The 14,063-nt window shown below is 37.5% G+C and overlaps 1 protein-coding gene across 3 annotated transcripts in view; it reads right to left on the bottom strand.

The window, feature by feature from the left end:
* The window catches only part of shoc1 (shortage in chiasmata 1), a 46,282-nt gene that overhangs the window by 28,751 nt on the left and 3,468 nt on the right, over window positions 1–14,063 (bottom strand). For all 3 annotated transcript variants that reach the window (XM_015362589.2, XM_069187354.1, XM_069187355.1), the window contains exons 4-8: window positions 13,114–13,204; window positions 11,640–11,833; window positions 3,921–4,074; window positions 1,311–1,407; window positions 613–757 (exon numbers count right to left, since the gene is read on the bottom strand). In XM_015362589.2, the coding sequence (XP_015218075.2) occupies window positions 613–757; window positions 1,311–1,407; window positions 3,921–4,074; window positions 11,640–11,833; window positions 13,114–13,204 (681 nt within the window). The remainder of the gene's footprint in view (window positions 1–612; window positions 758–1,310; window positions 1,408–3,920; window positions 4,075–11,639; window positions 11,834–13,113; window positions 13,205–14,063) is intronic.

Raw genomic sequence — 14,063 nt, 5'->3', positions numbered from 1 at the left:
ACTTAGCCTTAGCAGCAGAGCAAACATTTAGATAGTCCCAAGTGTTAATGTTAATCACTAATGGAATATTTGCAGACACAGAGATACTACAATAATTAAACAAATTCCCAGATTTGCACAGCACAACTCAGCCCACCTTATCTTAAATTCACACATTAAAGCTGGCTTAATAATGTGTGGTTAATACCTTGTACTTCTGTCCTTAATGTTTTAACAAGGCTGTAACACATTTATACATGTTGTGGACAAGTTCAGCCATCCCTTTATGGAAGAAGGTAGTAAGGCTTACAACAGGTTTTTTTAACGCTAAGACAGAAAAAAATGTTTGTGAACTACAAGGGGTTGCTCCCAATACAGCCCAGGAATTAATGTATTGATAAATCTGGTCAGTCACAGAAAGCAAATTAGGAACTACTTACCACTGCATATATCAAGCTTTTTTGTACATATTCCAGAACACATGATGTGGTCAATAAACCAAAATATGTGAAAAAAGCAAATCAAAAACATGTCTATAAATATGTTTCTACACATTTTAATTTAACTGTATTAACATACAGTTTTATTAATTAATTATTAAACAGGATTAACAATGTGCAACTGGATACCCACCTGGCGTGAGTGTTTCTAGACACGTCATTTCATCCACTAAAGACTCAGGAGAAATTCTTAATGAATCACAAAGCTCCCTGATGGGCAGGGCACTGCTTTTCTGCTGAAGAGTTTTATAGTCCAATTCAAAGGGCAACATCAGAGACTGAGGAAAAAAAACATTACATCAATTAGTACTACTGCATATCTACCCTGAACGTTTGTCTCCTGTGTGAAATGTTCCTTTCCTTTTATCAGTGCTACCAGAAAATATGAGTAGATATCCACAAGATAATCTCTTTTGTGGGGGTCTTTAGTGGTTTAAAGTGCTAGACCTAGAATTTAGTTTTTATTTCAGTACTTGTGTCTTCTTACTAAATCCTCAGCCAACATACAAATGCAGGATGAGTCTCCATGTTACAGAGATTCACAAAAAAATAGTAAAACCTAAAGGAAAATCTGATTGCGGTGCACGGGAATCCCAAAAGAAATGTGCATTATACTCTTTATTTCACAAGTCTTAAAATATTAATTTTAAGATGGTGTCGTTTTGTCAATTTGGTTTTTATATATTCTGAAAACAAATTATCAGATTGTACAGAACACTTAAAACAGTGCTGTTAAGCACACACAACACCACAATACACAAATTTTGCTACAATAATTTTCACATGAACTACAATGGATACTAAAACAACATTTGTAGTTTTTAAGAATACCTCCACACTGAGCACTGTAACTTTGCTGAAATCCTCATTCTGTAGATCAGATCCCTCTGCATCTGCAATCACTATCTCATCCAAAGGCACATGGTATCTGTGAAGATCAGAGCACGTTAATAAAATCATTATAGCACAAGATGAAACCCAAGAAAGGGCTCCTGTCTTGAGATCTGAGCTAAGTACCACTTAACCTCCAGTGAAAGGAAGTGTGTAAAACCAGCAACATGAGAGTCCACGAGCCACAATATTCTGTTTAACAGCCAACCTTACTAATGTATGCTGTGACTCTAGCAGGCTATGCATGCTTAATTTTCATGCAGATTAATGCTATCTTGTTTAGCTGTATTTAGCATCATTTTTAGATAAAATTCCCAATAGGGAAAACCCTTGACAGGTGACATTTAATGCATCCAAGTGCAGGGTTTTGCATGCAGGTAGTCATGTCACGTCATTTGCCAAACCGCTTTATACCATACGGTGTCGCGGGAAGCTGGAACCAGCAACGAGCGCGAGGCAGGGTACACCCTGGACAGGATGCCAGTCTATCGGAGGGCCAGTGCAAGCCTTTCATACATGGGGACAATTTGGAGGCCATGGTAAAGGCCGAGGGGGGAAATTTGGCCTGGACACCGGGATAACTCCCTACTCTTACAATACCAGGGCATTAGGACCCACACAGACCGCAGGGTGGGCACCCCCCACTGGTCCCATTAACACCACTTCCCACAGTAACCATAGGAGGTCCCATCCGGGAACTGACCAGGCTCAACCCTGCTGAGCTTCAGCAGGTAGCCAGTTGAGAGCTGCAGGGTGATATGGCTGCATGCAGGTAGTAAAAACATAAATTATATAATAAATACAATATACAAAAGAAACTTTATCAAAAGCCTTCTGAAAATGTATATCCACCACATCGATGCCTTTAGTGTATCTCTACTGTATCATTAATGTTGTTACTTGTGAAAAAGTCAAGCTAATTAGGCAAGACCTACCTTTTCTAAATTTGTGCTATTTCTTTGTATATACAGTAATTTCCATGTAGGTGATCCTCTACATTAGTTACTTCCATATCCTTTCATGTAATAGACTTATTGGTTATGTTTACTCGTCATGTTTACTTTGTTCAGACTTCTTACTACATTAGCGGTTCTTCAGTCCCTGTGTCCTACCCGTCTTAACTCAACTGCTGGAAATGTTGTGTCAATGGCTTCTGAATAACATTTATCATTTCCTTGAATATTACTGGTAAGATACCATCAGGCCCTTGGGATGTATTAATGTTGTGTGCTTCTAGTAACCAAAACACTCCCCCCTCTTCTATGCTGATATGATCTCAGACAGAACTTCCCCTGCCTTCTTCCTTAGTGAATACCTGAGTGAAATACTCATTTAGTACATCAACCATTTCCCTTACATTGTGTAGAACTGTCCTATTTTTGTCCCGGATATGTTTTACTTCATCCTTGATGGTTCCTTTTCTGTTGCAGTACTGAAATATTTTTTATTATTTATTTAAGCCTCCATTCCAGTATTCCTTACAATTTCTCTCTTGGTCTCTAATATATTTTTTGCCTGTGCTTGCAGTTCTTGTGCTCTTATTCCTAAGTGGAACCTGTGGTTTTTTAATCATTTTACAAAGTGCTCTCTTTTTCCTTATATCTGTCCTGATTGATTTGAACTTTTGGGATACTTACTGTATGTTTAGTTTCTGATATACTCTTGGGATAACAGTATAATCTGTTAAATCTGTTGCCATCCATTTTCTACTGATTTAATATCTATCCTATCCTATTTTACTTTTTTATGAACTGTCTGTTTCCATATATGGTCAACTTTTGCTTCGGACTAAACCTGCGCAGTTTCAGAATACTTCAAAACATTCAAAAAAGTTATGATACTTTTTTCTTACAGTTCCCTATTGTTCTGTCATTTCTGATTTCCTCATTTGATTGTTTGAAAAGACAAAATCTACAGTATACTCTTGGCAATAGTTTGACAAATTGGGAAAAATACTGTTACTGTCATTAATCATGACTGCCATTATAGTTTCTGCTGCTGATATTCCTGTAGGTCTATAGTATTATACAATTATAATTAATTTTGCATATATATATATTTGTATATACTTTTTAATTAATATGCATATAATACATCGTAAAAAGTCAATAATTAACTTATCAGCAATAATTTACTTGAAAAAGCAGTAGTTTACATATACAAATTCACCAAGTATTTGGTACATTGGAGATGTTTGTTTTTTACATACAAATATTTTTCATTTAACCCTGAATCTAGTGAAAAACAAAACTATTCCACTGCTATTTCTCTATATATGTGCATCCAACAAAACGAGTTTCCTTTCAGGACACGGGCATACATTCTATTTAATTTCAAAAGGTTATGGAAACCCCAGTGGTTTTGAAACTGAAGTGCAGCAAGAGACATTAATTAGCCATTACATACTTCTTTGACGTCAAAACATAGGAATTTGACCAGCAATGCTTCCTGATGTATTCTGCTTTTGTAATCAGCAAAGATCTATTAAGCTGTGTAATCAAAGCTAAATGCTTTGTAGATAATTAATTGGAAAGTTTCCCTGATCAGTACCTGAAAAACATGTCCTCCCTAAAGACGTCTCCTGTAACATTCAACAGAGGGTCTTGAACAGATAGAATCCTCAGCCTGCTAAACAGCTTTGGAATTTGTCTGCGGAATTCTGCCAAGCAGTCAGTAAACACCACATCCTCCTGCACAAAGAGATCTGAAACAAGAAACACACAGCACAGATGACATGTTAAACGTAGAAAGAGTAGAAATGTAGGTTTGACTTTATAAGGATTGAGCTGTTGCGTGTATCTGCCAAATGAAAATTCCCCAATTTAAAACAAAAACAATTACACTTAGTGCATATAATATTCTTCATCACAACTGAAGGACTGTAAAACAGTACAGGGACAATCAAGGCCTGCGAAGGAGTTAACTGTGGAACTAAACTGTAGCATGTGCGGAACACTGTCATTATGGAGCCAGGATGCACAAGGATCAGGAGGGGAAAAATCATCAGCAAGTATTCTAAACATTCTAATAAAAAAGAACTATAAATGAGGAGGAAAGACAGATGAGGTAAAGAAAATGATGAGGTATGTACTGTATATCGGCATAGCTGATGAATTACGTACAGTTTCTGTGAGACTGATCACAGATACAGTACATGTGACCAATTACTGTACTGATCTAACGTGATTAGAAAAACACATTTTTAGAATACCCAATGTGTCTGAAAACACACACACACGTTGGCTTTCTTTAGGGTAAGTTCTTACATGCTGCAGTGTCCTTGAGCTCTCTTTTGTCATCTCTGCAGGTTGAGCATGTGGAGTGAAATATTGAGAAATACCTCTTAGCCTTGTAATTTTGGCATCAAAACTAAAATTGTATTTTGGTCTCTCTGTGGTGATATGCCCCACAGGAACTGAAGATTCCAACAACAATAAAAACAGACAATCACATACAGAAGCACTGCAACCTCAGAGGTGAAAAGCAGCCTACATTTACAGAGTGTTGAAAAAGTATTTCCTGATTTCCCCTATTATTGCAGATTTGTGACACTGAATGTTTTCAGGTCTCCAACCAAAATCTAATATTAGATAAAGGGAACCTGAGTGAGCAAATAACACTATTTCTTTTTACTCATTTAATAACATAACATCACTTTATTAGCCCTATACAATTTCTTGCATTAGGAATTCATCTTTTCACATAACCCAGCTTGCTCTCCATGAGACACAGAGACAGGGAGAGAGCCTGGGATCAGAGCACAGGGTCAGCCATTGTACAGCACCCCTGGAGCAGTTGGGGTTAAGGGCCTTGCTCAGGGGCCCAACAGAGTAGGATTACTCTGCCAGCTGCAGGATTTGAACCAGCAACCTTCCAGCCACAGGCACAGAGCCACTGCTCCGCCCCTAATTTATTTAATGAACAAAGTTATCTAACACCAACTGGCACTGTGTGAAAAAGTAATTGCCTCTAGTTAAATCAACCCAATTAAAGGGATAATTCAGGGTCAGCTGATTGATTACAGTCAGCCCTGCTCAATATAAACCTCACTTATTTTGACCCTTACCATCAGAGTCAAGTTGCCAGCACAAAGATTCAACAAGCACATTATGACACGATCAAAGGAAATTCCTAGAGATCAGAACAAAAGCTGTTAATATCTATCAGTCTGGAAAGGTTACAAAGCCTTCAGTGTTGGGTGCGGGAGGGTATCTGGAAACCGAAAGAAAAGTGGCGTTGCAGAGAATTGGAGTCTCACAAAGAGACTGTTAGAGCGGGCAGGGTAATGCACTATTCCAGGAAGCTCAGTGTCAGAGCACTGAATCAGTGGGGTTTCAGGCCCAGGTCCAATTTGAGCTCTTGTGGAAATGCTGCAGTTACCTGTGGCAACATCAGGCAGCGAGCCGCTCCCAACCCGTGTTTGACAGTTTGGATCTTGTTTAACTCAGACTGTACATTTTGTTTTCTACGTTTTTAAAATGAAGTGGATAATCCAATGCAGAAGTAATACAGTATATTAGTCACAAAAATGCTTCCATCCAAGACGGACTTCGCCCAATTTTAGTCTGCATTGTGCACTACAACTCAATATAGAGGCAATAAAATGAGACAAATATTCATATTGAGAAGCCTGACTAGCCACTGATGCTAAAGGCATGATTCAAAAATAAAAATCAGTTCAATCTCCTTATCAATTTAATGATTGGCGACCTCCTGAGCATAGCTCCAGGATTAACCCCTGAAACTGGGAATGTAGGTACTGTCAAATGAAAATGGAAATATGATAACATCTAAGCACAAACTCCAAGGTATGGGAGAAAAAGACAGCTCAAGGAGCAATGGAATTATGCAGTTTCTTCCAAACCGCTTTCTACAATACATAGTTCCCTACAAAGTTTTGTTTATCCATGCAAATTATTTATGATAACAGTATAAACTGAGTAAGATGGATAACAATCAAGTCTGTTTGTGAAAAAAAACAGCCCAAAAAATTTAATATAACAGATTCTGAGTGAGTGCATAACAGCATATGCACAGTGTATGTCCTTCACAATCCTCTCTACTCATTCGCAGATTTCGTCTTTCCCATACCTCTCCTACTGTCCTCTCTTAGTTTGGACACTCATTCTCACCTGCTCTATGCCCATGTCCCCCTGCTCCCCCACTCTTACCTACTCCTACCTGATCCTATCTGGTACTTCCCCCCTCCCTCAGACCTGAAGAGGGCTCCAAAGCCTAAAATCTTATTCTTTTCTTTACCTTTTAGCGTGGAATAAACCTTTATCATTTCCTTATACACAGTTTACTGTACATGGGTAGACACACAACAAAGAAAGGTCTAGTTTCTAGCACTGCAGACAGTTTGTAGCACTGCAGTCGTGTCTCTCTTTGCTTTTAAAATGTTTGCATTTGGAATCTCTGAAATCACTTTGGGCGATTAAACCTCAAGGGATTCCACATGCACAACCCATGAAATCTTACAGAACAGGGTGTGGAGGAACATGAGAGTATGATGTCACGGCAGTTTCACTGACAGTCTTCCCATCCCGTGTGGGAAAAAAAAGGAGAGGCAGGGCCTTTAAGAGGAGTCTGACTCACACTGGATCTTCATAGAAACTGACACAAGGGAAAACGGCTTCACATTCATATTTCTGACTGCTCCTTACGCAACAGCACAATGATCACAGCATTGAAGGCTGTTCTAAAACCTTAGCCCAACATGTACTGTAGCTACCATGCTGAACACACCTATACCGGCTCTGTTCTGACTAAACATTGCACACCCCGTTATCATGCTGAACACACCTATCTCGGTCCTGTCCTGACTAAAGACAAGAAAAACAGGTCCTCGTATAGATCAAAGCTGCCACAATCAGCCTGCTCTCCCCATTTTTACTAGAAAACAGTAAACACAATAGTGACCATAGGTTACAAGTGGGAAAGGCCCTTCTCACAAAGCATCCATTGTTGCTCTTAAAATTGAAGTGAAAACTGAATGACAAGTATGAGTACACTAGAAGGTATTTTTGCTACAGTATTTAGCCACCTAATGTTGTCTTCCTACTTTTAGAATAGATTGTTTCCATAACCTACATACTGTTTACAACCGTGAGTTAATGACAAAAGCACAGAAAAAAAACATCTGTAAAATAAGAGTTTAAAGCCTTGGTGTGGCAGTTTTGTCATACACACATATACTGTACAGCTATTCGTGTAAAAGAGCTCCCTCTTTTCAGCTACAGTACTTATAGTGTACTAAGTTGCTTTTATTCATTATATTCCAGCCTGTCCATTGAGACTTAAGACGTTGTCTGGATTCTCTTTTTCAATTTATTACTATGAGTTGTTGTTGAAATTGTTGCGATCCTGTTAGGTGTTAATTAAAATACAGCAGCTGCTGTGATGGATGTCTGAGGGGATACAATATGATATCTTTATTTTCATTTAAACCAAACAGTCCCAAAGAAAATGCTTAAGGATTTCTTGGTTTTTGTGAAGCAAACATATAGTATCTTTACACATACGGTATAGTTTAATTTCTTACACCAGATCACCAGATGTGTGCTGTGACTAAGCTCAGACTTTTTACATTAATCATTTAAGTGATATTCTAAAATTCGGTTAAATAAGGAAAGTTATTATGAGATGCTGATTTTAAAAAGAAAAGGTAATTTTAAATTTGGCTTTCAGTGGACTGCAGAGAGGAAAAAGGTTTCAACTTTTTCAGATATGTAAACAGTAGTGGTTGTTAAATCTATTGGATTTGTTTTATTATGCAAAATTAAACGCTTTCTAAATGTCACAGAGAACTGATTCAAGGGTGCCAACTTCCAAGGTCCAGAGGCATTTTTATCATTAAGCAGTAGATTTTGTATGCATTATCAGTTTCTTATTTCAATGTTCCTTGAATCAAAGAGTCATGGAGCAGAAAATCATAAATAGCAAATATAAAATGGGTTCCTGGAGACAAATGTGTACTTTATCAGAACTGTGAACAGACAACTGCACAACAGACCAAGAAAAGAATGCATACTATTTTTACCTAAAAAAACATTATTTGATCTCATAGCATGAAAGTACCAAATCTTTTCCAACACGCATCAAGAAGGGGGAGATTTAGCCAAGTTAGCCATAATTTACATACTCACTTACAACTCAAGTTACTGAAAACCATATGAAAAAATGTATTTAATAACATGTCTTGTGTTTAATGAATAGATCATATATTCATGCTATCACATAGGAAATTTCACTTATTTACGCCCATAAATGGATAATTGTAGAGGCACTCATAAATCTTACTGCAATCCTACAATAAATGTTTATTATCAATAACTATTTTGCCACAGTTACTCCCACCAATACATTGATTCAGGCAGAAGGGAATCATTATAAGTCCAGTGGCTGCTCTTGTAGTGACCAGCAGAAGCTTGTTAAGCGAATTTCTCATCTGAAGCAATAAAGTAAGTACTGTAAGTGTATAACTGTGCTGCCCCGTCTATCAAGAGCCTGAGGACAGCAATCTAGCAATCAGGACTAATGGACAAAAAAGATCCATGTGAAAATCTGAGACAGTGCAGCATTAAAAATAGAAACATAACAAGAGGCAAATTGGCTTTCAGCTGAATACTAAGATGATCCATTGCAAAATGACACACATTCAGTAGAATCTGATAAGTGTAGTTTCTAAACTACAAGAAGAAAAAGAGCGAATGCTATGCAAAACATTTTTGTTCCCAAGCACTTAAAATATTTCCTGAAGAAATAACTCTTTGTATTTTGGCCCAAAAGTACAGATGCATATCATGTGAATATTTCCTTATCTAAAAAAAACACTTGTCAAAATCTGGGGAGGGAACATAGCATACAAGAATAAAACTGGCATTATCAAATACATTGCTTTGAGGCAGGACAGGTTACAGATCTTAAAAAATCTACATATTGACAACGTGAACATTCACTTGAGGATACATCTTGTAGTGGCATGGGATGTAAAATATATGAAACCACAATGAAATGTAACTGAATTTGCAGTTACGGTAAGTCCCAGTTTTCTTCATTCAAGAGAGAATTGTGAAAAAAGGAAAAAGCTCTTCTGTACTGCACTAAGATTAATCTACTGGGATAAAGGGAAATTCTATGCATCACTTGAGAGATGACAGCTGCTCAGTAATTAAAGAAGTAAAGAAACAGGCAGTTACAAAAAAAGGGATCAGTGACCTGGATTTAAGGAAACAAGATTGAAGGATGGAAAAAGTATGAGTCACTTAAAGTCAAAAAAGTAAGGCAAAGAAGGGAAAAGTTTCTTTTTTCTTTCTCAAAAAAAATCCTGCTAGTCCCTTTTAAAGAGGAAGCAAAATGCTTTTAAATTTAGGAACGCTGAATATTTATTGAATTTGTGTTTGTTACAGACCTCAGTCCTCATTAACAGTAGTTCAATGCAGGTTATTGTCTAGGCCCATTACAGAGAGCAAAGGCTTCTCCTTTACTACTGTAGTACAAACTGAGAATAAATCAGTGAAATGCTACAGGTTACTTCTTTAACTACTGTCGCACACTTTATTTGTGGCAGGAGTTGATAGAAAGATATTGTAATACAGGAAGTTAAATTGCTCAGTTCTTCCACAGTACAGAAATTCACAAAGAATGACAACACCCAAGATGAACTTATTAGGGGGTGAATATTTGGCCATAGGACAAGGAGGCCAGGACCCCCGTGCAGAGTGACCAATAGGTAGCTGCAGAGGTGGAAGTGGGATGCGAGGGAGAGGTGGGGATCACATAGGTATTTATAGCATTTGGTAGAGGAAAGGACCTTGAGAGCAATTGCTAATTACCAGCAGCTGGGACCGATTGAGCTTGGTTGCTGTCATCCCCCCCGAACTTTTGTTATAAACTTTATTTTAAAAAATAGGTAACTAACCCACAGCATCTTTCTGCCACCATGTCATACAGTATATCCACTTCCTGGATGGCTGTTTTGTCACTCTGTAGTTCTCTCATTATTCTCTTTACATTAATCTCTTGCTAAAATCCAGGTGGATGCTGCACATTGGTGGTGGTGGAGGGGAGTCCCCATTACCTGTAAAGCGCTTTGAGTGGAGTGTCCAGAAAAGCACTATGTAAGTGTAAGCAATTATTATTATTATTATTATATTATTATTATTATTATTATTATTATTATTATTATTAAAATCTCTGGTCCTTATCTGTGATGTGGGAATGTATCCATTTTGCTGTGTTGAAATTGTCAGTTTGAAACTAAGACTACTGTAGCTTTAAAAAGTCATATTAATTTCATCTCGCATAATGCAACTGAAAGGTAAGTGACTTAACTTATCATGCTTAACTTACACCATTATGGGGTGTATGTGATGAATGTATTGCAGTATTGCAGGGGTTTTGTTTAAAGCCTCCTATTGGAGTGACAATTGGACACACCTGCCTTAACTGAGTAATGAAACTGAACAGGTGGAAACATCCATGTGTGATTGGCCATTCCTGGGGTGTATATTAATAACCAGGAGGCTGAGTCAGCCAGGTGTTCACCATGAAAGAAATCAAGAAGATTTCCTGGGCTGAGGAAGGTTGAACTCCTTTCCCAAAATCAACTTTGCACACCTACAGAATTAGATAAAACAGAAGTGCAGCTTCTGGTAACTTTGATCTAACATGACAGGACTGTATAGAATAATTTTTCACCATCAGCATGTGGCTCTTTACTACTGCTTTGCATGATCTTAATATTTGATATATCTAACAGTTCTGAATCTTCAGCTGAATGTGCTGTTTCTCTTGAAGCTATTCTATATAGCCTGCAGCAAATCTGGTACAACAAAAGGGTTCTAAGCAACACACAACCATAACAAGTCTGAATGTGCACTATACCTGTGCATAATGGTTAAGGAGGAATTTAATGCCCACAAATGTGGCATTTTCCAAAGAACTGCACCTTGTCGGAATCTGGTAAGGGCATAACTTTGTCCATGTGCAGGAAATATATAAAGCCCTGGTCTTCATTTCTCATCCTCGAATGAGAACAGTTTCTCTGTGTCGGAGAGCTAATAGATTTTTTTTCTCTACTAAATAACTGTCACTAAAAACAATAAATTTACTGAAGTAAAAGGTAATCAAACCTTTCCATCTAAATGTTTTTAAAATGTTGACAATCTAAAATGCATTTGAAGAAGGGACACTAAGAAAGCACTGTAAACTGTTTGTAGCCACACCTTACTGTGAAATACTGTACCATGTCTATTCCAGGACTACCTTCATTCCACTGCCTAAAGCTCTCTGAGTCCCGAGAAAACCTGGAGAAGGATTCTTTCCAAGGTATGCTGTATCCATCTTTCCCAGGGAGAAATGGGACTTCATCAATATCTGTGTCAGCCTGAGAATTTGGGTTGGAGCTGGGCACCATGTCTTCGGCTCCACTTTTAACTAGTGCCTGTGTTACAGTGAACCTGGAAAAAAGGAAGGGTAGGACTGGACATAGTTTTGATCAAAGCCTAAAATTACAATGATCAAGAGCAAAAATGAGAGCTTCCTACCTAGTCAAAGTGAGTCACTTAAATTGCAAGGATGTAGAATTTAGGGCACACAGGATTTTTTTCCTAAATATAGCTCCTACTTAACCCAAAGAATAAACTCATAAGGAGCAGATGACAGGTACAAGCAGATATGCCAATCTGAAATAATGTTGTAGACCTTGAAGAGGTTATGACCCACGATGCCCCAACAAATATAGCTGCAAGGTTGGGGCTGTTTATTGTATAATTTGAGAGAGCACCATTATGGCGCTCTCTCAAAATAGCATCTAAAAAGGCAGTAATAGCTACATTCCAATAGTCACTATATGACATATAATTGTGTGCAGATTTCATCCAGTCTGAATGGATTTCACGGCTTGTGCCTGCTGTGGAGTGACTGGTGAAAACTCTGATGAAATTCTGACCAAACAAAAGTGACATTCCTATGAAGTACAATACAAAAAGGTCAAATACTACATTTCTAACAAATACCAAATATTAAAATACTACAAAACTCTGTCGTTCGGCAGAATACAGTAAGAAACTGGACTGTGTGGGTTTTATATGCCCTTACACTGCAAGTGAATTTTAAATAATTCTTATGACAATTACTGAACTGTAGGCAAGAATGCAACATACTGTAGCGGTTTGTACTGCTGCCTCACAGTTGTTGTAGCCTGGGTTTTGTTCCAGCTGGGGGAGCCTTCTAGTTCTTTCTTTGCTCATGAGGGTTTTTGACACGTTCACTGATTTTCTCAAACCGTCTAGAAACATGCTGGCTAGAGTAACTGTCGCCTATGTATGTATGTATCATCAGAATACAGTATGAGACAGAATTGTGTGGGTTTCATGTGTCCTTAAACTGCATGGAAATTTGACATAACTTGAATGACTGCTGGATTATGAGTGTGTGCGCAACGACGGCCAGGAAGCAGTCCTGCCTCCTACACTTCCAGGATGCACGTTAATCCCTGACTGAACTTTCAAGAGAAACTTTGCACCAGTGTTTCTAGTTGAGGAAAGAACGCAGTAGATGTTATGGAAATAATTTTTCATGAATCACTAATGTGAAATCATCTGTCAGTTTAACCTCGGGGCTAACATAAAAGTTTTGGTCCTGCATATAATACAAAACAAGACTTGGAAAAAAAAACACATAAAAGTGTGAAAATAGAAAAATGAGAGTAATATTTAAAATGTAATACAAATATTACTTTTCTTGGACATCTGTTGGATATCCACAAGCCATCCAGTCATTCAGAATTGATCCACTGATGATCAGTTTACAGGTGGAGAGCACTGATCCTGTTAAAACAACAGACCACAGAAAAAAATAATGACACTGCTGACATTGTCCCTGACAGAAAAAAAACACTTGACGTGTGGAAGAGCAACATAAATCACAATGGATCTTGAGATTGGCTTCTGTACGTCCATTTCACAAACAATAAATGTCATTACCAGTAATTCCTGTTTTTGGAAAAGCTTGTAGAAACATGTCAGAAAACAGTATTTTCAAGTGTTTTTTTAGAAATGACAGAATACTGCCATTTTATTAATTTAACTTAGGGCTGTAATATATAATATTACAAAGGTAGTTAGCTTTAAAAAACAAAAATACAGAACAACAAACCACTTTAAAATGAGATATCCTACTAATATTTAAAATCTCACAGTCTGAATAAATTGACTAAAAAGCTATTATCTAGTTCTACATTTTGCAAGGTCTTGAACAACTAAGCACAGTTAAACTGCTGATGAACACAACATCTCTTTAAACATTTATGATGCAGTGGACTACCTGGTTATTGCATAGATTGAACTTTCGGTATTTGAAAACTAGCATTGCCTATAAAGAATGAGAAAGATCAAATTACATCCATTTGCTTGCATTGTATTTCTTATACAATCTGTAGAATGCATAGAATTCCCCTTAAATCAGGGATATCTGGGTATTTTTAAGATTTGTTTGTACAAAGTGAAAGTCCTTGCATATTCATTACTGTTCCAATAGGGTAAACAGGCATCCCGTAGTGACAATCTGCACACCTCTGTGACAATAGCAAGTCTCAAGACAGCATGAGATTAAAGTCACCTTCAGACTTTTACTGCAAAATTATTTTTATCAAGAAAATTATTATTTGTGTGAATGGGGTAACAGTGT

Source organism: Lepisosteus oculatus, chromosome 3 (genome assembly GCF_040954835.1).
Source record: "Lepisosteus oculatus isolate fLepOcu1 chromosome 3, fLepOcu1.hap2, whole genome shotgun sequence".
Taxonomy (NCBI): domain Eukaryota; kingdom Metazoa; phylum Chordata; class Actinopteri; order Semionotiformes; family Lepisosteidae; genus Lepisosteus; species Lepisosteus oculatus.
This window is presented reverse-complemented; position numbering and strand designations above follow the sequence as displayed.